Source organism: Mastigoproctus giganteus, chromosome 9 (genome assembly GCF_048544385.1).
Source record: "Mastigoproctus giganteus isolate SK-2022 chromosome 9, ASM4854438v1, whole genome shotgun sequence".
In the NCBI taxonomy this organism is placed as follows: Eukaryota; Metazoa; Arthropoda; class Arachnida; order Uropygi; family Thelyphonidae; genus Mastigoproctus; species Mastigoproctus giganteus.
The window spans coordinates 213,720,457-213,746,724 of record NC_143583.1 but is presented as its reverse complement, the minus strand read 5'-3'; the positions used below and the strand labels follow the sequence as shown (position 1 = coordinate 213,746,724).

The 26,268-nt window shown below is 37.0% G+C and overlaps 1 protein-coding gene across 1 annotated transcript in view; it reads left to right on the top strand.

Moving 5' to 3' along the window:
- Cc2d2a (Coiled-coil and C2 domain containing 2A) overlaps positions 1 to 26,268 on the top strand; it is a 422,612-nt gene that overhangs the window by 161,785 nt on the left and 234,559 nt on the right. Inside the window, exons 13-14 of the mRNA XM_090380928.1 lie at positions 7,568 to 7,680; positions 24,339 to 24,479. Coding sequence (XP_090237054.1) covers positions 7,568 to 7,680; positions 24,339 to 24,479 — 254 coding nt within the window. The remainder of the gene's footprint in view (positions 1 to 7,567; positions 7,681 to 24,338; positions 24,480 to 26,268) is intronic.

Here is a 26,268-nt window from a genome sequence, read left to right as displayed (position 1 = left end):
CAGTGAAACACACGCGGAGATGGGAGAAATCCCAGGTGCCGTCTGTCACGAACATACCTTATACCTTATACCTGTACCACTTCTGAGGATAAAGAAAAAGAAATCAATCATGTCACGGCAGAACTTAGAAAGGGCGGATACCCCCAGAGGATCCTGGATAGATATAGCAGAGGAGTATCTGAACGTAGGGAGCCGTTCGTCCCAGTAGCCACCACGTATATCTCCTACTATCCGGGCCTTACTGAGCATCTGGCAAGAATTTTACGGGGTTATAAGATGCGCTGTGTACAGCTTCCTGGGCGGAGGCTGTGCACAGCTGTGTCCCAGGTCAAAGACCGTATACCAAAAGATCTCAGTAGCGGAATTGTTTATAGAATAGAATGCCCGGATTGTGGGGGGTGTTATGTGGGGGAAACAAAACGACGACTCAGGGATCGTCTGGGGGAACATTTAAATGCCATAAGAACCGCTGATTACAATAAGTCTGCTGTAGCCGAACATTTTTGGGAGAAGCAGCATCAAATCTCCCCGGAGGACGCTATTATTTTGGGTCGTGCACACGGATACTGGGAGCGTAAATGGCTCGAGGGTTTACGGATTGGCTCATCCAGTAAGAATACTATGAATAGAGATAGTGGTATGCATATTCATCCTATTTTGAAGCAATTGTATTAAGTTCAGATGAACGATTTTGTTTGCCACATACCCAAGCCATTTCCGCTTCTGGTTCTGCCCATGTGTCGATGGAACCACGTGGAGAAATACCATGTGTGGAGGTACCGTGAGCCTGCTATATAAAGAGATGTTGCAGGAAGTCATATTACTGTTGAAGAAGGGAGCTGACGCTCTCGCAAGCTTCAGGTTTTTAATGGTTTTTAGCGCTTTTAATTTTTATATTTTAGTATATTTTATAGTAAATGATCTTTTATTACAGTTTTTAGCATTCCATAATATACAACTATTAGTTTATTGCAAATAATTTGTTTGTGATTTTATATAATTTGTAAAAAACTTTAGTTACAGTAAAATTTTATTTAATGGTCGGCGTATGAGTTTATTTCCTAGACATCCATGCTATATTGAACTTGCTTATTTGAGACTACAAAAAATTGTGGCTTCGAAGCATGCAGTTCATGACTTTTAAGGTTATTTTGATTTTTATTTGATCATTTATAAATTTTTCTAGTATATATTACTAAACTTTGTTCTTAAGAGCCATATTGGAATGATTTCTTTGTTGTGAATTAAATTCCAGCCCTAAATTATGCCAAAGGAAAGCAAAAAAAAGGACTGCTCAAAACAAACAATTTCACTAGAATCAAAGATACAAATTTTGAATTGTCTTAAAAAGGAAAAAAGGTATCATATGTTGCAAAAGGTTTAAATTTAAATGAAGCAACAAGCTGGACCATAAAGAAAAATTAATAAAAAATTATAACTGCTGTTGTTGTAGGATCTTTCATTTCTGCAAATATGATAGCTTGTCTCTGAGTGCTAATAATTGAGAAAATTGAAAAGCACTCAGTATTTGGATTGATGATAACAGTAAAAAACAGATTCCATTAAAAAGAAATGATAAACAAAAGGCACTAAAAATTTATAACCATTTAAAAGAAAATGGAGATTCTTCTGTTAACCCAAGATTTATTGCCAGTAAATGTTGGTTTGAGCGATTTAAAAACTGCTTCTCATTACATAACATAAGAATTCAAGGGGAAAGTGCATCGGCTGATAAAGAAGCTGCCAAGAAGTATGCAGACGAATTTCAAAAAATTATTGAAGTACACGGATACACACACCACATGAAGTTTTCAATGCTGATGAGCCAGGTCTTTAGTGGAAAAAAAATGCCCAATAGAATATTTATTTTAAAGACAGAGAAAACTGCACCAGGTTTTACGTCATCAAAAGATCATCTAAGGTTACTTATGTGCAGTAATGCATGATAAAAAACATGCTAGTTTATAGATCCTCTAATCCTTGTGCAATGAAAGGTGTAAATAAAAACGTGTTACCAATACATTGTAAAGCAAATAAAAAAAAAGCTTGGGTAACTGCTGATTTATTTAAAGAATGTATCTAAATTGTTTTGGGCCTCCATAGCCAAGTGGTCAGGAGCGGGAGTGCAGTAGCACACGCTCCTTGAGTAGACCAGGGTTCAAACCCCTTACTGCTAAATATGGTCGATCTGCCAACACTGGACTGGTGTTGGCAGATTATGGTCTATTTCCCTCAACATGAATTGTTGAGGAGGCTTCCATCCTGCAGTGGGTTGATAATGGCTGCAGTTTACCTTTACCTTTTATCTAAATTGTTTTAGATACCAGCTGTGGAAAAGTATTTAAAGCGGAAAAATCTAGATTTCAAAGTTTTATTACTATTGGATAATGCAGCAGGCCATCCAAAAGATTTTCCAAAAGTCATCCAAACGTTGAAGTAATGTTCCTACCACCTAATACAACTTCTTTAATTCAATCATTATATCAAGGCACTATATCTGCCTTTGAAACTTGTTACATCAGAAAATTGTTAAAATGGATTTCGAAAAAAATAGATTCTGAATCTATTGAAGTGACGGAGGTATGGAAACGGTTTTTCAATCATGGACTATATTGGAATCACAGTTCTATCACTCAAATAATTAAGACCATCAACATTAAATGTATGTTGAAAAAATATATGGCCAGAGTCAGTTTATTCAGGAAATTTGGTCAAACTGGCAGAAAATGGAATCAGTGCAATAGTATAACTTGCTAAGTTGGTAGGAGGTGAAAGTTTTGATGATATGACTACTTAAGACGTTCGCAAATTACTGGTAGAAAAAGAGGCTGGCTAAGTATATTTGGCGGAAATGGCATTGGAGGTAAACCAAAGATGATCGCGCAAATGAAAATTCTGAAGTTCCAAATTTTATACTAAAAAACATAAGGGAAGGTATAAACTTAGTTGAGCAAGTAGAATCTTAATTTTTGAATGCAGATCCTTCAATTGAAAGGAGCACAAAGTTTAAAAGGGAGCTTCAAAAATGCTTAGTTCCATACCATGGAATTTACAAAGAACTATCAAGCTGTTGTTGTTGTTGTTTGGTTTTTAGGAGCATTAGCAACTAAGGCCATATTGCTCTGGGAATATGCGGTGGTCATTCCCTGACCTTTCCACATCCTCCGTATTTGGTGGTGACGGGCTTGAACCCCGGTCTAATCAAGAAGAGTGTGCTACGCACTGCTGCTCCTTCCCACCTGGCTATGGAGGCGGCTCAACTATCAAGCAAAAGCAAAAAAAACAAGATTACTGATTTTTTAAAGAGAGCAGAGGATACACGAAATCTAGATGCTGCAGAAGAAAGAAAGGTGGGTGAAGATATTCTGCAACTGAGAAAACGTTCTCATTTGATTGTGCTGAGATAGTGATGAAAAGGAAGAAAGTTAAATGAACGTACATTATCTGATATATATATATCAGGGTGATTCACTACCAGTGTGACAAACTTTCAGGAGGTGTAGGGGGCACAAAGGTGAATTGGAATCACATAGCATTGCAGGGTCTGAAATGCCTTCGTCATGCGGTAGGGGACGTTGAACGGGAGGTCGCGTGAACAGCGATCCTGCTGGAAGTCAGCATTTGCAAACCAGTTCCTGAGGCAGTAGGATGGACTAGTATTCAAACGTTGAACTGGCCGACGTGCACCTCGCGCATGGAGCTGCGGACTGTAACGGGCGCGGCACTCTGCGCTTGTACCAGGAACATTTCCCACACGGGCGTGCTCCTTATCATACGATTTTCGCATGTGTGAACAGAAGGTTACGTGAGACTGGTTGTTTCACGAGAGGTACCATGAATCGAGAGCGAACGACGAGGATGCCAGACAATGAGGAGAATGTCCTACGTCTTGCAGAAGGCAATCCGAGTACGAGTACTCGAGCGATAGGCCAACGATTGGGTATTTCCCAATCCACTGTATGGAGGATACTGTCAACAAACCAAATGAGTTCATACTATCTGCAGCGTGTCCAATCATTGGAGCCTGCGGATTATCCACTCCGAAAGGCTTTTGCTACTTGGTTTCTTCAACAGAACCGGTTTGCAGCGGGATCACTGTTCACGCGACCTCCATTCAACGTCCTCTGCCACATGACGAAGGCATTTCGAACCCTGCAATGCTATGTGATTCCGATTCGTCTTTGTGCCCCCTACGCCTCCTGCAAGTTTGTCGCACTGGTAGTGAATCACCCTGTATATCACAGTTTGTAAAGATGTTTGGTCAGTTATTACTATTTTTAATAAAAATTAAGTTTCCGATAGTTATACAAAAGGTGCATTTTTGTTAGCTTTTGGAATGTAATCTTTTTTTGTACTGGTTGTGTTAGTCCCGTTTAACACGATTTCACACTATACCAGATTTTATAGGAAGTATTACCTGTATTGTATAAAATTTATAAAACATTTCAGTATTAATTAAACATTCCTGAAACTTCACAACAGAAATTATTCACAAATTATACTTATTCTCCAGTTCTTTTTATAAAAATACTACTGCAATATTGACATTGGGAAGGGCTTACCTTTACTTTTATCTTTGTCTTGCTAAATATTTGGATGAATAAAAAAATCAGGTGCTTAAGATTATTCCTTTATTACAGATCACAACTTTTGTTATTCAAAAAACCTCAAAATTATCATAAAAATTGTCTAATTTTTAATGAGCAAGCTAACTTGCCTACCACAGAATAGCCACCCATTTTAGATCATTTAATTCGATTTCATTTCACAATAAGTATTAAACAATCTTGTTAATGACCTTAATTTATCAAATACAGGTCGACCATCACTAATCTAGCCACCAGTAATCCAGTTCCATCGCTAATTCGGACATAAGTTCCGCGAACATAATTTCAAATTTGCCGGGTCGGCGCACTGACCTGCTGCTGCTGTTTTGGTGGCATTGGTTGCAGCATCAGCTGTTGGCGCGAACTCATAAACACTGGCAAGCCATTCCGACTTGTTTTTCTGCATTTATTATTATTATAACCTGCTCACATTTAGCCCCAGCCATTGTTCCAATGCATAAAGGAAGTGCCTCTCGTGGTGTAAAGTGCAAACACCGTACATTGTTCATAACAGATAAAGTTACACTTCTGAAAAAACTCGACAGCAGTGTGTCCTGTGAGAAGTTTAACTCTGCTTAATTGTAAATTCCAGCAATTTTTCTCAGTTCCTCTCATTTTACTAATTTTCTTTTAGCCATTCCTTTTTAGATTTTTTTTTTTTTTTTTTTACAACACACTTGTACAAACTTGCGGAAAAACACAACTCAATATGATGGATAATACGGCGCACTAACGAACTTGTTTTCCCAAAATCTCTAACAATACTGACAAACTTATTGTGAAGTTTGGGAGTTTATTTTATCGCAATTAGTTTTATTGCAGTGCTCGCCAAGCGTGCAATAAACTAATCACAAACTACCTTCATATGTATGCCGTAATAGCATCACACTTATGTGGCCAACACAGCTTCTCAAGAAATAAAGAACCCTACTGGGCCATGTCGACAACATATATGCGACATAAAAAAAAAGTGTCTCTTTTATATATTTTAAGCAAAAAAGGACAACATTGACATTACAATATTTATTTTATAATTACTAATCAAATTATTTGCTAAATATTTTTCGGCCCCTGGAGAATTTTTTCTTAAACTGGCTCAAGCTTAATGTTGAAGTTTGCAGACAATACAAAGGTAGGCAGGGTTGTCAAGGACACTACTGACACTATGCTGCTGCAACAGGATCTGGAAAGGTTGAGCAGATGGGCTGAGAGGTGGCAAATGAAGTTTAACATTGACAAATGTAAAGTACTAAACATGGGAAACAGCAACCCCAGAGCAACGTATCAACTCTGTGGTACTACACTGACAGTGGTAGAGAATGAAAAGGACCTGGGGGTGGTTGTGCAGGCAGATATGAAGTTCTCTGAGCAGTGCAGATGGGCTGCAAGAGTAGCTCATGGTGTATTGTCAATGATATATAGGAATTTTTCTAGCAGGGATAAGGAGGTGATTATTCCCTTGTATAAGGCAATGGTCAGGCCACACCTAGAGTACTGTATACAGGTCTGGAGGCCTCATTTCAAGAAGGATGTAGAGCTGCTGGAACGAGTACAGAGAAGGGCAACAAGATTAGTGAATGGAACAAAGGGGTGCTCTTACGAAGAAAGGCTTAAGTTTTGCAAATTACAGTGTCTGGAGACTAGGCACCAGCGAGGTGATCTGATAGAGGTGTATAAAGCCTTGAATGGTTTGAGCATGCTCAATGCTGATAGGATTCTTCCTCTCGCTCAGAATAATCACCTGAGAGGGCATAAATTCAAATTGAGGAAAGACAGATGTAGGATAGACGTGCGGAAATTTGCCTTTAGCCAGCGGGTGCTTGGTTGGTGGAACAGACTTCCATCCCTTGTCGTGGAAGTTGATAGCCTAAATAAGTTTAAGGCTCAGCTGGACAGGTATTTTGAACGAACAGAGGGGTGAAGTGGAAGTGGTTTCTTTTTTTTTTTTTTTTTTTTTTTTTGGCTGATGCTGCATAAGCTTGCTTTCTTGCATCAAATGCCTCTACTAATGCTAATGCTTGGCAGTCAACATTTTAATTAAAGGTAGGAGGAGGTGGTTAGCTGTTGGGTAAATTGTATGTGCTAAAATAACCACCGGTGATCCAGCAAAATCACTAATCCGGCACCCCACAGGTTCCAATGCTGCCGGATTATTGATGGTTGACCTGTATATCAAATTGGTTAGGCTCCAGATTATAAAATATTACCAAACAAAATAAAAGCACTGTATAATTCAAGAATGGCCAGATAAACAGAGCCTCTTATAAAACCTTATAAACAGGAAAAGTTTTTTAATTTCTGAGAATAGGTGAAGCAAAAACCTAAGAAAGTATTTATTATTTTTTTTTTGTTGGTCCACAAATTGGAAATTTTAAACATAAAAGGTGAATGTTTAAGATTATAAAACTTTTTGGTTTTGTATTGTGGTAATTACTTTTACTCCATGTCACCGTTTCAGTGAAAATTTATTAAACAAGTGGTTTGATAACTTTTTTAACCTAATTAATTCATAGTATTTATATGCAGAGAAGTATTTGCTAAATATATTAGTATAAGAAACTAATTTGTTTTATAAATTATTTTATTTTTTTTTAAGAAAGGCAGTCATTTCTTGATGTATCTTAATTAGCTGTAGATCATAGAACTAAACCATGTGTAGTTTCTACAGAAGCACATTTACCTCATATATTTGACATAGTTAAATGGAGAAAGTGGCAATAGGCAACACTTTGGTTTTACTGAAAATAAAAATATTACTTCTTGTTGTGTTTAAGGATTATGAGGTGATCATTATGTGTTCTTTTTCATAAACAAAAAAAAAAAAATTATTTTTTTAATCATTGTAATCATACCAGAAAAAAATAACTTCTGTTTTTCTCCCTGTTGCTGCTAATTCCACTGCTTGGAGAATTAATGGTTGTTAAGTGTACAATATACCATAAAATTTAACTATTGTTTAGTTGCAGTCTCTCAGATCAGCAGTTTCAAGTTTAAAGCAGTTACTTAATTCAAAAGACTCCAGTTTTGATTATGAAAGGCAAGAAAGGCTCAACCACTACAAAGAAGAAATCAGGTTTGTTTTTATTATTGATGTTTTGATTTTTGAATGTTGTGTTAACAAATTATATATTTATGTGTGAATGATTGAAACACTTTTAAGAAAAAATATGCAGTAGAATTTAAAACGAAACCTAAAAATATTCAAGATATAGATATACATTTGGGAAGTTTGTTCCAGCAATCAACCGCCAGCTGGCTATAAAGGCAAGCTTCAGCACATCTATTCTGCAACTGTCCTCCTCAGTTTAAATTTGTGTCCCCTCATTTGTGTGTGTTTTTAGCAAGAGGAAGAATTCCACCAGCATTGAGCTTGCTCAATCCATTCAAAGCCTTAAACACCTAAAACAGTTCACCTCGCAGGTGCCTAGTCTCCAGATGCTGTAATTTGCAGAACTGGAGCCTTTCTTGGAAAGAGCACCCCTTTGCTCCCTTCTTGCCTTCTCTGTATTCATTCCAGTAGCTCTGCATCCTTCCTAAAATAAGGCCTCCAGACCTGTATGCAATGCTCAAGGTGTGACCTGACCATTGCCTTATACAAGGGGATAATCTTTATCCCTGTAGCAAATTTCCTGTATATCATTCACAAAACCAAATGAGCTACCCTGGCAGCTTGTCTGCATTGCTCAGAGAACTTCATATCCAACTGAATCGCCAGTTCCTTTTCATTTTCCACTAACCTGAGTGTAGTATAATGGAGTTTGAACATTACTCTGGGGTTACTGCTGCCCATATGCAGTACTTTTCATTTGTCAATGTTAAACTTCAATTGCCATTTCTCAGCCCCTCTGACTAAGTTTTCTAGATCCGGTTGCAGTAGCATACGATCATTAACTATCCTGCCAACCTTTGTATCATCTGCAAACTTGGACGTTAAGCCTGATATGCCTTCATCAATATCATTGATAAATAAAGAAAATAACAGTGGGCCCAACACCGAGCGCTGGGAGACTCCACTAATAACATTAGTCCACAAAGAGCAGTGTCCATTGGTTACCACTCTCTGTCTTCCCCTACTTAAACATACCTTTATCCATAGCAACAACTTGCCCTTAATGCCACACTGCTCCAATTTGTACAGTGGTCTTTTATGTGCAACAGTAGCAAAAGCTTTCTTGAAATCCAAGTATATGATATCAGATTTATTTTTTTCATCCTGTTCCTTTGTGACCATGTAGTATCTAATCAAATTGGTCAGACAGGATTTCCCTTAACAAAAGAAACCCATTCTGTGTCTGAAGTATAATTGCAGCCTTTGTCTAGATAATCTTGCATTACTTCTTTTTCTAGTGACTCCATTATTTTCTCTGGAACAGAAGTTAAACTAACAGATTTGTGATTACTCATGTCACCCTTTTATCCCCCGCTTTGTGAATTGGGGATACATTCACACATATCCAGTCCATGGGACCTCCCCTGAATCCAAGGATGCTCTCATAATTATGACTAAGGGCTTTGCTGCTTCCCTTAATATGGAGGGTTGATTCAGCCTTTTGATAACGATTTTGACAATCCTTTAAAACTACAAAATTCCGTGCAGCCAACACCGGTTGTGTTCTATTTGTTTTCCCTGCTCATGGACTATCGCATGGCATCGCAATTTCCATTGAAGTAAAGCATGCTGCAAAACTGCCAAGTTGATCTTGTTCCATTCCTGCTGACAAGTTTTTCACAAATCTTCAACAGTTCTGGGGTGGCGGTTTGAGAGCTCTTTTCAAAAGTCTGAATGTATAAAAGTCCATGGGTGCGGCATCGGGTGATTTAACAGGTATATCTTCAAACGGGATCGAATGAATACCTGTTGCTACTTCCATTCTCTGCAAAAATGCACAGGTGGAATGTGACATGTGGCTGGATGCCTTATCCTGGTGCACCCAGACCTTTTCAGCATCAGAACCATATAATGTGGGTATTTCACGTTCAAACAATGGCTGTAGAACTTCAGTGTGGTAATACACCGAGTTGACTTTCATATTTTTAGCGACTCTACGCAACTCAAATTTGATGTTATAACAAAAACCGGCTAAAACCATAAAACTTCGGCCAAAACTTTCCTTGCACTGACACGCCCATGTTGGAAAGGCCTTGTTACCCTGTGGACCGTAATGAATTGCCCTAATTTTGTTGCAGTCGGAGAGGTATACCCACGCTTCGTCCAATGTTGCTAAGAATTTCCACCTTTCAGCTGCTAGATATTTTTCTAGAGTTTTTTAGCATTGACCCGCCACTCTGCAATGTGCCTTGCTCCTAGGTGGTGTATGCGGGCCTTGTGCTTCTTCTCCAGTTGCAAATTTTCGTTGATTATGTGACAAACGGTTGACTGGGAGATTCCTACATGTGACGCTATAGTAGCTCTTTGGGTTTTTAGATTTTCACCGACAATGAGCGACTGCACTTTTCATGCTACGTTTGACTTGGAGAAGGTTGCAGTTTCTTTGGTGTTTTCCGCCCACTTGCAGCAGCTTCATGGAATTTTCCTTTGCCATTCAAAACCTTATGGATACCAAACTTCGACACACTAAAATTTTTTGACTTGCACCTATCAATAATTTTCGCATAACTGTACCCTTCTTCGTAAAGCACAGTTATTATTACTAGCCTTATGGCGAAAGGAAGCCCGAGGCTTATGCTGCACCAGCCAAACAAAAAAAAATTTGACTGCCCTGAGCAAGGGAGAGAGATTTAGTATGAGAGGCTTATGCTGCACTAGCCAAAAAAATTTTATTACCCTCAGAGAGAGAGAGAGAGAGAAGGAGAGGGAGAGAAGTAGGAGGGAATCACCAAAAAAGAGAAGAATAATGATATCCAGCTCAGGACCCTGGGTGATGTAACCTTCCAACCAAGGGTCCAATTTCCAAGGCATATCGACATTAAAACAACTTCTACAACTGATCATAAGGTTTGGGACTGCGCCTGCATGAAAAAAAAAATTTACATTGCTTCCATATGTCAAAATTGTTATCAAAAGGCTGAATCAACCCTCTGTATAATTGGATAGATCCTATACACCCCAGGTGCCTTTCTTATTTTTAACTTCAACAATTTCTCTTCCACTTTCCTCTCAGTTATTACAAAATCATTTAGCTCTCTGTTAGAGTTTGATAAACTTCTGGCATCCCCTTCCCTAAAGATTTCCTCATGTATGAATGTGGATGCAAAATACTCATTCAGTTTGTCAGCAACCTGAGCAGGATCATCAACAGTCAAAACATCGATATCAAGTGGAACAATTCCTCCTCTTCCTTCTAGTGCTTACATAAGTAAAGAAATATTTGCTGTTGTTTTTTTTTTACATCCTTTGCCAAAGATTTCTTGTAATCTGCCTTCAATTTTCTAACCTCTTTTGTGACTTAATTACTGGTTTCTCTTTTAGTTGAATTTACATCAGGTTTATATCTTCAGCAGAAAATTAATTTATCAAGTACAGTATCTATAACATTAACAAAATCAAGAATAGTATCTTTAATTCCATGATAAAGTACATTGAGCTGGTAATTTCATTCATTTTTAAAGTCACATTAAATTACTTAAAAGATTAATTTTAATATTTTCAAATTCAAAATATGAAATTTATATTATATATTGTGTAAACATAGAGGGCATGAGTACAAATGTTTGTATAACTACTTTTTATTTATAGAATCAATTATTTTAATCATATTATTTCTTTCTTTTGAAGAACAAAAGCTTTCAAAATCACAAATACTCATAGACTGGAGATGGATGTCAGATGTAAAATAAAAAAAGATAGGGTTTTGACATTTTCTTGTGATAATGTTGTATAATTTAACAGTTTTACATGTTACATGGTTGCAACCAATATTTCTAATCCTTGCAATTATAATGCACCATATCCTTCAGCTGAGAGTAACTTTTCATTATGATCTTAAAACCACTTAACAAACAGTATCTCTCCCCTTTTTTATTATTTGAGTAATTTTAGCTTCAGCTGCTATTGTGTCATGATATACTTCCACACAGTAATCAAACATGGATTCAAAATTTACCCACCCACATTTTAAATTCTTACTTCAAGTTCTGAAAGTAGAACTTCTTCTTTCCACTTTTATCTCTTCTTTATGCAGTAAGTGCCACTTAGTGATCACATTTACAAATTGAATTTTGATTCTAATAAGTGAAAATCAGCAAATATTATCCAGAGACTATAAAAAAAAAGATATAATGCACAAATTTGCACTTTATTACCAAAAGTTTATTACAAATTAAATGATGCATGAAGATCAGAAGATTATTATCCACAGGTTAGAATAATTGGAAGAATATTATCCACAGGTTAGCAAAATAAAAATAAATTTATACTTACATGCGTAAATTAATTAATATACATATTGCATAATATGTATATTAATTATGCTTAATTAATATACATATTAATTAAACATAACACTTTTTAATCTGATTGTAATTTTAAATAGTCACTTATTTTAGATTGCTTTTAAATAATCACTACAAAATCTATTTATAGATTTTTCAATTTTGTATAATAGTTCATATTCACAATCACTTGCACTAGTTTCTTCCAATGCTCTGCTCAGGATGGCTATAGCTTCGTGAGTTTGCTATTTTGTAATTGGAATTCGTTCGGGTTCATCTTCATTTCTCTCCACCTTGGCAAAATTATCGGTAACAGACTGGGCAATTTCTTCTTCTGTTAAAGCTGTAGTAACTACCTGTTTATAACAGATTGTACAAACAAAAATAAACCGTAAACTGAAAATTGTTTTTATTGTTTTATGGTTGTGACCTCTAGAAATGTGATCTTCAGAAATGTGCTTTAGGAAAATATCACAGAGGCGTTCAAAATTGATTCTTATAACCGAAGATGTGATTCTAATAAACGATAAAAGTGTGGTATATTTTATTGATTTGAATCAGTTCTTTGGAATTTGGTTCTCTAAAGTGGCTGATTCTAATAACCAGTGATCACTATAACTGCCACTTACTGTATATGAGGTGTGGCAATAAAGTTCTGAGGCTGGTGCTGTTGCGGTCACAACTGATGAGTTGAAAATAAATGGAAGTGGTATGTTGTATTTGAAACTTCCTCCAACAGATGGTGATACAGAGATTGTCCTGTAGACTGACAGGTTGCAAGTAACAACCAGTTGAATTAGTGTTGAGGTCAGATGAAGTCAGATGTCAATAGTGTTGATGTCATGATGATGGATGTCAGATGAACTAATGAGACATATGGCAGAGAAGAAAAATGCATGGGATACATATAAATTAATGGGTGACATGGAAGCCTATGATAGATATAAGGTTTACCTATGTAAACTCTAGAAGGAAAGGGATGAATCAGATTGGTCCACTGGATATTGATGGTTCAACTGTTGATGATCCTGCTCAGGTGGCTAACAAACTAAACGAGTATTTTGCATCTACATTCACACATGAGGAGTTATTCAGGAAGGGCAATGCCAGAGGTGAAGTAAACTCTGGGGCAGTGAGATAGATGATTTTGTAATAACTCAGAGGAAAGTGGAGGAGAAATTGAGGATAAACATAAAAAAGGCACCCGAGGTGGATAGGATCTATCCAGTTATATTAAAGGAGGCAGCAAAGGAAGTAAGCATACCCTAAGCCATAATTAGGAGAGCTTCTTTGGACTCGGGGGGAGGTACTCATAGACTGGAGATGTGCAAATTTTACCCCAATTCACAAAGGAGGATCAAAGGCTGACACAAGTAATTATAGACCTGTGAGTTTAACTTCTGTTCCAGGAAAATAAATGGAGGCACTGGTTAAAGAAGCACTCCAGGATCATCTAGACTAGACTTCAGTTATAGCTCGGACACAACATGGTTTTGTTAAGGGAAAGTCTTGCTTGACCAATTTGATTGGATACTATGATGCAGTCACAAAAGAACTGGATGCAGGGAATAACTTTGATATTATATATTTGGATCTTAGAAAGGCTTTTGATACTATTGCACATGGAAGACTGCTGCACAAATTGGAGCAGTGTGGCATTGGAGGCAAATTGCTTCTATGGATAAAGGGATGGTTGAGGGGGAGAAGACAGAGAGTGGTAATCAGTGGACCTCATCGTGGACTAATGTTATTAGTGGAGTCCCTGAGGGTTCAATGTTGGGTCCATTGTTGTTTTCTGTATTTATAAATGATATTGATGAAGGTATATCCTTAATGTCCAAATTTACAGACGATACAAAAGATTGGCAGGGTTGTTAAGGACACTACTGACAGTATGCTGCTGCAACAGGATCTGGAAAGGTTGAGCAGATGGGCTGAGAGGTTGCAACTGAAGTTTAACATTGACAAATGTAAAGTACTACATATGGGAAACAGTAATCCCAGAGCAACATATCAACTCTGTGGTGCTACAGTGACAGTGGTAGAGAACGAAAAGGACTTGCGGGTAATTGTGCAGGTAGATATGAAGTTTTCTGAGCAGTGCAGACGGGCTGGAAGAGTAGCTCATGGTGTCTTGTCAATGATATACAGGAATTTTCTATTAGGGTGATTATTCACCCCTCCAGAAAAGAAATGAGGTGATTATTCCCTTGTATAAGGCAGTGGTTAGGCCACACCTTGAGTACTGTATACAGGTCTGGAGGTCTCATTTCAAGAAGGATGGAGAGCTGCTGGAATGAGTACAGAGAAGGGCAACAAGATTAGTGAATGGAACAAAGGGTTGTTCTTGCAAAGAAAGGCTTAAGTTTGCAAATTACAGTGTCTGGAGATTAGGCACCAGCGAGGTGATCTGATAGAGGTGTATAAAGCTTTGAATGATTTGAGCATGCTCAATGCCGATGGGATTCTTCCTCTTGCTCAGAATAATCACCTGAGAGGGCATAAATTCAAATTGAGGAAAGACAGATGTAGGATAGATGTGCGGAAATTTGCCTTTAGCCAGCGGGTAGTTGGTTGGTGTAACAGACTTCCATCCCTTGTTGTGGAAGTTTATAGCGTAAATAAATTTAAGGCTCAGCTGGACAGGTATTTCGAATGAACGGAGGGGTGAAATGGGAGTAAGATTTTTTTTTGTTTTTTTGGCTGATGCTGCATAAGCTTGCTTTCTTGCATCATATGCCTCTGCTAATGCTAAAGTTCTTTATCATAATTTTGCAATTGAATAACGAACAAATATCATACTTTGTGTTAAACTGGGAAAATCTCCAACAGAAATTTATGAAATGTTAAACACACATTATCGTGATGAACTGTTAAATCATGTGTTTGAATGGTATAATGGTAGAAATCATGTGTTTGAATGGTCAAAGATGTTTGTGAGGATGCTTGCAATAACTGAAGAAGTGACCATTTGTCAACCTCATGAAATGAGGACAAAGTTAAAAAAGTTCAGAATCTGTGCCGAGAGATCGTCATTTGACCCTCAGAATGAATGCTGATATTTGGATATGAATAAGGAGACAATTCGTCAAATTCTGCATGATGATTTAGGGAAAAGGAAAGTTTGTGCAAAACTTGTGCTGCACATCCTCACAGATGAGCAGGGTGCCTCCGTAGCCAGGTGGGAAGGAGCAGCAGTGCGTAGCACACGCTTCTTGATTAGACCGGGGTTCGAGCCCGTCACCACCAAATACGGAGGATGCGGAAAGGTCATTCAGGGAATGACCACCGCATATCCCAGAGCAATATGGCCTTAGTTGCTAATGCTCCTAAAAAAAAAACCAAATAACAACAGATGAGCAGAAGCAAAGAAGTGTGTCATCATGTGAAGATTTCATTCAGACTTTTCAAGACAATCCTAATTTCCTCAACTGTATTGTCACTGAAGATGAGTGTTGGGTGTTTCAATATGACTCAGAAACGAAACATCAGAGCATGCAGTGTTCTTAAAAATCATCACCAAGGTGCAAAAAGTTTCATTTACAGAAGTCTTGGATCAGGATGATGCCAATTATGTTTTTCAACAAACAGGTTTGATTCACAAGGAATTCGTATCTGAAGGGGAAAGAGTTAATGCTGTTCTATGTACAAGTGTTCAAAAGACTATAGAAGTGCTTATCCCGGTTGAGGCCACAATTTCGAGAGAAAGGTAGTTGATTCTTGTTGCACGATAATGCTCCCCCCCCATTCTGCAATTGTTGTGAAGACATTTCTGATGAAAAATGGCATTGTACAGATCAACTATCCACCCTATTCTTCCTGTCTAACACCAGCAGACCTGCTTTCCCAAGATTAAAATTGCTTCAAAGGAAAGAGATTTCAGGATGTTGAAGACATAAAGGAAAACATAATCAATGAACTGAACATCGTTTCTTTGGATGCCTTGCTGACTCTTTTTGGAAACTTTTAGAATGGTGTAATAAGCACATTCTGTCAGGTGGTGATTACTTTGAACAAAAATGAAACCATTTTGAGCTCCTTCACTTTGTGTTCTTTTTTATTGCACCAATCTTGTAACTTTATTGCCACACCTCGTATTTCAAAATTTTTTAAAAGTTTGAAATTATTCCAATGTTATTAATCTAGCTCCAATCAGTCGAGTAGTGCAATTTTGAATATCTTCCCATCATTGAAATTATCGAACATTTTCCAAACTATTTTTACTGGTAGTGATGTTTTAAATTTTTTTTGTAATACTTTGATTGTAATAGTTTGTGTTTGTCATATCTTGTGTTTTTGTCATGTTTGGTGGTAAAAATGGTTTCTTTGAACAAAAATAAAACCATTTTGAGTATAATGGAATTTTTGGTCAATTCACTGCAGCTAATCTTCAAATATTGAGTGATCATCCATGACTTTTTCATCGTAGGAAATATCATAGGAAGAGATTCCACAACATTTCAGCTTCTTCAGTTGCTCTATTACCAGGGGCCTCAGTGTTTCTGTACCATTACTATTAGCACATAGCAGCAGAGACACACAATCTTTACTTCTTTTTCTACATCCACGGATCATTTTTAGAAAGGTGGTATTTTATCAGAACTATAAAAAGAAAGTGATTTCACCAGCATTGAAAATATCATTTGATTCATGATTCTGAGATGAAAGAAATTCTGTATGAAAACTATGTGCAGAACATTTTTCTCTAATGGTTGTAGTCAATATCAGATATTTCAGAACTTTCACCACTGAAAACTTTGTGAGTTGTCACTACCATTTTAAAGTTTATTTAATCATCTCACATGGCTTTAAATTCTCTCTCTTGGATCTTTAGAAAATTCTGTTTTTTCTTTCAATATTGGACCTTGATACTGGTATATTTGTCTCATGCATTTGATTCACATTGCCATACCTCCTTCAATGCCAGAAAAATTGCAAGGCTTTGGTCATTTTCTGCCCTCATCTGGCTTCATTAGCATTAGCATTAGTAGAGGCATTTGATGCAAGAAAACAAGCTTATGCAGCATCATCCAAAAAAAAAAAAAAAAAAAAAACCACTTCCACTTCACCCCTCTGTTCGTTCAAAATACCTGTCCAGCTGAGCCTTAAACTTATTTAGGCTATCAACTTCCACGACAAGGGATGGAAGTCTGTTCCACCAACCAACCACTCGCTGGCTAAAGGCAAATTTCCGCACGTCTATCCTACATCTGTCTTTCCTCAATTTGAATTTATGCCCTCTCAGGTGATTATTCTGAGCGAGAGGAAGAATCCCATCAGCATTGAGTATGCTCAAACCATTCAATGCTTTATACACCTCTATCAGATCACCTCGCTGGTGCCTAGTCTCCAGACACTGTAATTTGCAAAACTTAAGCCTTTCTTCGTAAGAGCACCCCTTTGTTCCATTCACTAATCTTGTTGCCCTTCTCTGTACTCGTTCCAGCAGCTCTACATCCTTCTTGAAATGAGGCCTCCAGACCTGTATACAGTACTCTAGGTGTGGCCTGACCATTGCCTTATACAAGGGAATAATCACCTCCTTATCCCTGGTAGAAAAATTCCTATATATCATTGACAATACACCATGAGCTACTCTTGCAGCCCGTCTGCACTGCTCAGAGAACTTCATATCTGCCTACACAACCACCCCCAGGTCCCTTTCAATCTCTATCACTTTCAGTGTAGTACCACAGAGTTGATACGTTGCTCTGGGGTTGCTGTTTCCCATGTGTAGTACTTTACATTTGTCAATGTTAAACTTCATTTGCCACCTCTCAGCCCATCTGCTCAACCTTTCCAGATCCTGTTGCAGCAGCATAGTGTCAGTAGTGTCCTTGACAACCCTGCCTACCTTTGTATCGTCTGCAAACTTCAACATTAAGCTTGATATACCATCATCAGTATCATTTATGAATAGAGAAAACAATAATGGACCCAACACTGAGCCCTGAGGGACTCCACTAATAACATTAGTCCACGACGAGCAGTGTCCATTGATTACCACTCTCTGTCTTCTCCCCCTCAGCCACCCCTTTATCCACAGCAGCAATTTGCCTCCAATGTCACACTGCTCCAATTTGTGCAGCAGTCTTCCATGTGCAACAGTATCAAAAGCCTTTCTAAGATCCAAGTATATAATATCAAAGTTATTCCCTGCATCCAGTTCCTTAGTGACTGCATCATAGTATCCAATCAAATTGGTCAGGCAAGACTTCCCCTTAACAAAACCATGCTGTGTCTGAGCTATAACTGAAGTCTTGTTTAGATGATCTTGCAATGCTTCTTTAACCAGTGTCTCCATTAATTTCCCTGGAACAGAAGTTAAACTAACAGGTCTGTAATTACCTGTGTCTCTCTTTGATCCTCCTTTGTGGATTGGGGTCACATTTGCACATCTCCAGTCCATGAGTACCTCCCCTGAGTCCAAGGAAGCTCTCATAATTATGGCTAAGGGTTTGCTTACTTCCTCTGCTGCCTCCTTTAATATAACTGGATAGATCCCATCCACCCCGGGTGCCTTTCTTGTGTTTATCTTCAACAATTTTTCCTCCACTTTACTCTCAGTTATTACAAGATTCTCTAGCTTACCGCTAGAGTTGAATACACCTCTGGCTTTCCCCTCGCTAAATAACTCCTCATGTGTGAATGTCGATGCAAAATATTCCTTTAGTTTGTTAGCTACCTGAGCAGGATCATCAACAGTTGACCCATCGATATCAAGTGGACCAATCTGATTCATCCGCTTCCTTCTAGAGTTTACATAAGTAAAGAACTCTTTGCTGTTTTTCTTTGCATCCCTTGCCAAAGATTTCTCGTAATCTGCCTTCGCCTGCCTAACCTCCTTTGTAACTTGGTTACAGATCAACTTGTATCTCTCATAGGCTTCTGTGTCATGTGTTAATTTGTATGTATCCCATGCATGTTTCTTCTCTGCCATATGCCTCATCAGTTCATCTGACATCCATTTAGGCCTAAACCTTGAACAATATTTCTTAGTTGGTATGTAAAGCCTAGTAGCTTCCAAGATAAGTTCTTTGAATGCTTCCCATTTTGCATTTGCTGTTGGTAACATCATCAGTTGGTTCCACTGTATAGAATTTAAATACTGTCTCAGTCCATCGTAGTCGCCTTTACGGAAGCAATAACCCTTCCCTTTACCCCTAATGGTAGTTACCTCTTTGAGTAAATCCCACTTCAGCACACTGTGATCACTGCCACCTAGTGGTTCATTTATCTGCAGATTCTTAATGCATGAAGAATCACTGCTGATAATCAAATCAAGAGTATTCTTCCTCCCTCTAGTTGCCTCCCGAACATGCTGATGTAGAAAACAATCATCCAATAAATCCACAAAAGCCTTGCTAGTGTGTGAGCGACCAGCCCCAAATTCCAATCAATATCTGGGAAATTAAAATCTCCCATTATAAGACTCTCTGATTTACTGGCCCACTCTATTTCCCTGTACAGTTTCTTATTATACTCATCAGAGTCATTAGGCCTATAGCACACTCCTACTCTCAATTTTGATCTCCCAATGCTTATGTCACACCAAACTGACTCGACACTGCACTGTCCAGCGATGTCCACTGGCTTCACTTCCTTGGATTTTATGTATTTCTTAACTAATAGCATAACCCCTCCTCCCTTCTTATCCAGTCTATCCTTTCTGTAGACATTGTACTCCCCAAATTCCAGTTCTGCATTCCTTATATCTGTATGACACCAAGTCTCTGATATCCCAACAATATCTGCCTTTGATGTTTTGAGCAATACCTCAAATTCATCAAATTTATTTACTAAACTCCTAGCATTGGTGTACACGCAAGTATACATGCACCTATTTCTATTCTTAGCTAACCTAACACAACCCATGTGTTTACTTGTACCACAATGACTCCCAGCAGTCTCTGAAATATCCTGAATCTTGTTTTTCAGGCTTCTGCTCATTCCAATAGAAGCAGTGCAAGAATCTCTTTCACCTCTGCCAGTGGCTACTGTTAATCTATTCGTCTTTGTATCCCCCTAACACTGCCTTGATAGCATCAGCAAATATTCTTGCACCCTTTCTATTTAAGTGTATCCCATCCCTGTAGAAGCAATCTCTCCTGTTAACAAGTACAGTCCAGGCTGAAAAAAATTCATGTAATAAATTGACTCCTAATGGCTTGGGTTTTTTTTTTTTTTTTTTTTATAAACTTGTATATTTGGCTCCTTGAGAAAGATTTGCCAAGCCACCCATGTTTCATTAAAATCAGACCAGTAGAAATACAACAATGCATCATGAATAGTCAAATGAATGGAACAAACTTATTATAGATAAGTTTGAAAGATCTAAACCTCCCAAATTGATATATGTAATTCCATCACTCTCTTTCAAACCAGTCTGAATACATGGCTCAACTAGGTTGACATTCATTCATTGTCTATCCTCTAAGCTCACAAAGTAATTTTTCCTAATTTATCCCTTCTACTTCTTTGGAACAACCTTCCTTTCCATATATTTTCTGAAAATTGTAATCTGTAGGATTTCAGGCCTAATGTAAATAATTACACCTTATTTTTATCTTCTATCTTTTCATCTTTGAACCCATACACTAAGTACTGTAGGTTCTTATGCCTTTTTGTTTGGAGTAATCATAAAAAAAAAGAATAAATTCATATGAAAGTAGTGTCCAAAAGTTTCTAGAAGACAGTATTAGTATTGGGAAAACACTAATCAAGGATGACAACTATTTTCTTGTTATCATCCTGTCTTTGTGGAATTTTCATCGGCATTTTCTTCATGCTCAGCCTGTAGTGTACCAGTTCATATGGTTTGTATGTAATTTGCATTTATCAGCTAAAAACCTGGAACAACTCAGAGGAAATCGTATTCCTTCCATCTGAAATAGCTTACCACAGCTTCACTTAAAGAAGCCTTTAAGAATTCTTCCAGTGTTCTGTGAAATTTGAACCCATACCTTTCTAGGTATGTGGTAACCAGTGAAATCACCAGTAATCATTGAAGACTGGAATACATTATTATTTTTTTGAAATTATCTTTGCAGATCTCACTAATATTAAAGTGAATAAGGTATAATAACAGATCACTTGATAACATTAATACAGTGAAGACTGCTTATTGTGATCACTTCAGAACACATCTTAATTGATAATAACTGTTTGTTAATAATAATTGATGAAACAAGAATGCAGCTGTTCAGAATTATTTATTGATGCAGAACAGAAATGTATACATAAAAGGTAGAAGTTCAGAAATAAAATGTTAAAATCAAATAATATAAAAACAGTTAGGCCCCGATTTACACTGGGGTTAAGTTCCACCTCCTCGGGGTCGTTAGCCGATCTAGGAAGAATTATAATGTATTTAAATGAGGTAGGTTCCTTCACTACAAAAATTGAACCATAAGACTTAATATAATTGTTTTTTATATTAAATATTTATGGTTATTTTATAATTGAGATATAAATATTTATAGATAAAATATGAGTAATAAAATAAAAATTTAACTTACTACAGTACTTTGTTCCTGTAGAGCCATCTTTAGAGTATGTAGTAAAGCCATTGTCTGCCCCCCTCCCATTGATGTTCTTTGACAGTGTTGTAATGGTGCACCATTAATGGGATGGGCCCTAGTGGAGGGCCAGTCGGTTCTGTAGGTTCTTTGGTCTTAGAAAAGAACTACAGCAATGACATCTGTTGAGTTTCTTTCTCTCTTCTAAAATATTGTAGTAGGGCTTCAATATGTTAGTAACAGCTATTTGGGTGGAAGAAATGCATTTCCAGTCTGGGTCATTATCACATAAGAGTTTCACAGCCTGTTTGTATTTGTGTCAAAGCTGATTGAAGTGTCTTTGTGGTGAGGGTCCTAATTGGTACAGTCTCCTGCTCTTCTTCCTCAGAAGCCTGTTTAGCCAGCTGTGCAGCCAGCTCCTCTAAGTTCTCCATTGAAAGAGGCTCACCATGGCTTTGCAGCAGCTCGCTGACATCATCAATGCCAACCATCCTCAGCCATCCGAGTGACATCTTCAGCGACTGCTGAAACTGGCTCAAACTCAAGAAAGTAAGACACTGCATCAGGCCACAATTTCCTCCAAATGCCCTTCATGCATGATTGCGACACTTCTTTCCAGGCTGCAGCAATATTACTTATGGCCTTAAGGATGTTGTGGGACGTCCAATAGTCCCTTGCAATCACTAAGTTAGATGCTTGCACTGCTCAACAATCCCTTTGAAGGTCGTACGTAAATAGCATGCCTTGAAGGTTGCAATAACGCCCTGATCCATTGGCTGCAGCAGTGAGGTGGTGTTGAGTGGCAAATAAATGACCTTCACATTTAGAATGTCATTACGGATATCTTCAAGGTTGGCTGGATGTCCTGGAGCATTGTCGAGGACTAAAACAACATTTTTGGGCAAGTTGTTTGCTACACAAAATTGGGCCACCTCTGGACAAAAGTATGAAGTTTACTTACCATTCACCAAAAAGGATCTAGGTCACCCACACCTTCTTATTAGAGTGCCAGAAAACAGGAAGTAGAGTCTTCACAATGCACTTTATAACACGTGGATTCTCTGAATGGTACACCAACATCGACTTTAACTTAAAAGTGATTGATGCATTACCACCCAGAAGTAATGCAAGCCAGTTTTTTCCAGCATTATCACCAGGAGCAGACCTCTCTTCACAGGCTATGTATGTGTCCTACCAGGCATCTTATTTCAGTACAGTTCTATTTCATCAACATTAAGGACCAAGTCTGAGGGTATAGCAGCCTTCATCCATTAAATTTTGGAATATGGGAGAATATTCCTCAGCATCTGCAGTGTTGGTGCTAGCCACCTCACCAGTAATTTTTACATTGTGAATTCTGGTTCAGTTTTTGGACTGGGAAAAATGATTCAGTCCCTCCCAGTTCTCTCATTAATTTCATTGAACAAGCTCCTAGCCTTGTCCATAACCACTGCCTGTTACAGAAATGTTATTTTGGTTCATATCATCCATCCACAGTACTAATAACTTTTCCATCTTCTTGATCCTTGAATAAGTTGTCTAGAAATGCTTAAATTAGCCATTCCTGTATGTGAATGTTTGGCTTGATCTTCTCAGCATTATTCATAATGGTCATAACAGTAGAAGGTGCTAATTTATGGTCTTGCATGCCTCTGAATGGCACTCACTAGATTCCATACAATGAATAATATCCATTTTCATTTCAATCATGAGAGATTTTCAGCTTTTTTTTTTTTTTTAACATGTGCAGGCACAGATTCACTACACTTAGAAGACATGGTTGCATAATTTATTTAAAATAATAAGGCACTAATGAACACAGGAATTTATTAAACTTGAAGGCACAGCTCACAACACGTGCACAACAGCAGATAAGGAGAAAGCAAGTAACGTTGACATTAGCTAGCGCCGTCTGGGTACCCGCTTCCTGTGCTGCATTTACACCTGCACTTTCAAATTTCCTTTATATATATATATATATATATATATATATTTTCATTATTATTTTAAAAGGGCGTTAAAGTGAAACAGTGTAAATTGAAGCATTGTAAAGCGGAGCCTACCTGTACTTAATTTGACTGTCCAATATTTCTTGGAGAAAGTCATATAGTTATAATGTTTCTTGAAATCCATGCAAACCATTAAAAACAAATAAAGAAAATATTAAAATCAAGAATTAAAAGAGTTAATGATCTGCTGTAAGACAGTCAGATTGGTTGGAGTACAGATACAATACTTTCTTTCACAGCGTAATGACACAAACGACCACTGTATACAAAACAACAGCAGAGACTAGATAATGTTAGTATTAGTAGAAGCATATGATGCAAGAAAGCATGCTTGTACAGCATCAGCCAAAAAAAACCTTCCCGTTTCACCATTTCATTCGCTCCAAAATCCAATAGTTTGTCCACTTCTTCCTTGAATTTATTTAAGCTGTCAACTTCCACAATGACAGGTGGAAGTCTGTTCCAGCAATCAACTACCTGCTGGCTAAAGGCACATTTTCACACATCTATTCTTCAACTGTCTTTCCTCAATTTGAGTTTATTCTCCCTCATTGTGTCAGAATTCAAAAACAAATTTCAATGTTATGCAATTACTTTCAGCAAAAAAAGTGATACAGTAAGCAGGGTGCACTATATTATAGTATATTCTGTGATTACAGTAAGCAGGGTGCACTATATTACAGTATATTCTGTGATTACAGTAAGCAGGGTGCACAATATTTTTTTAAGATATTACATAGTTAATGAATAACAGAAAATTCAACTGAGTCTGGGAATAGTATAATCATTATTTACAATTTTATTTTCTCCAGATGGACACAAAAACTAAGAGATGCTAAAGAAAGAGAAGAACGAAATTTATTAAAGAACCTGGTGAATATGTGGCGAGAGATAAAAAATATTCGTAAATCAGAAGGGTGTATAAATTCAACAGTAAATGTTGTTATACATAAGTAAGTACAATGCTTTAGTATTTAGTTTCGATGGAGGGATTGATGTTGTGCATACTGCTTTTTTTGATATTTTGATGTAACTTCATTAATAATTCTTATTTGAGTTAAAGAAGTTATGAAAAGATATGAATTTCAGGGGAGCCAAACAACAATGCTCAGTTCACAGTAGGCCACTGTTGGTGAACCTGTTCTCATCCACATACCAAAAATGAGTTTGAAGAAGCAGAAATATTTCCATGTGGCATAAAAAAAAAAAAAACTGATCAAAATTAGTGCCTTTATTGATATTATAAAAAGGTAACAATACTTAAAACTTTTTTTAATGAGAAAAACTTGGTTTTGCACACATTCACTTATGGGTTTCATTGCCTAATGTGGCCATTAGAATGTAAAACATTTTATTTCTTCAAATAAAGATTTTTATTTTTATATAATAATTTTCAAGTAAAGCTATTCATTTCACAATTTCAATGATGGTTAGTGTATGTATAAATAATTTATGATATACCAAAAAGCTTTATTATATTATATAATAAATATATAATATAATAAAACTTTTTGGTATATCATAAATTATTTATACATACACTAACCATCATTGAAATTGTGAAATGAATAGCTTTACTTGAAAATTATTATACTTAATTTTGGGAGAACCACTAAATAGATGCATGCCAGCATTCCTTATATGGGTTAAGCTAATCTCTTACAGTTTATGGCTTTAGATGACATGTAGTAGCCAATTAAAATTATGTAAACATCACTGTGGTTGAGGATGGCAATATTGTTCAACATGGAAGAAATATATGACACTATAGCTTCTATTAATGTTGTCATATGAGCAAAACTTTATAATTATTTGAAAGCAGAAATTCAGAAATTAAAACGGAAGTTTTACAGCTGAAAAGGCACTTCTGTTTTGGCACATAACATAATGGGTAGAAGTAATGGCAAATGCATCTCTTACTAAATGAAGATACCAGAAAAATAACTTTTAAGAAATCATTTTAATTACTTATTTTGGTGATATATACTTAAACTGTTTTGTATATTTCAGCTGATTTAATTATATAAGATTATCATCAGTTTATAAACCTTGACTTACAAATGAAGAGCAGATGAATCTGCCATGACTGAACTAATCAGTCAGCACACGATGTGATCCTTATATAGCAGTTATTGACTATTTAAATGTCACATGAGTTTATTTCAAATATAGCCAGAATACAGTAAATTGATTTGCACTTTTTTTTTTTTTTTTTTTTTTTTTTTTTTAAGGAACTTTCATCTTTTTATGTAGATTACATATATAAAAATTTACCATTTTTCTATAGTTTCATTTTAATCAAAAGAATATTTAATTACCTTAGCTCTCTAGCCATGCATTTTTTCCAATTTATAATTCACCCTTTTCTGAGAAAGCATTAATTATAATATAAAACCATCTGCCAATTTTTAATGTGGCCCAGGAGAAATCTTCAAAAATTTAAAGAATTCAGTTATTTTAAGCAACATAGTTTTATCAGCATGGCTCTGATTTTAAACTGGTATGATGTCCAAGTTTGCAGATGATACAAAGGTTGGCAGGGTTGTTAATGACAGTACGCTGCTGCAACAGGAACTAGAAAAGTTGAGCAGATGTGCTGAGAGGTGGCAACTGAAGTTTTACATTGACAAATGTAAAGTACTGCATATGGGAAGCATTAACCCCATTGTAACGTATCAACTGTGTGGTACTACCCTGACAGTGGTAGAGAATGAAAAGGACTCAGGGGGTAATTGTGCAAGC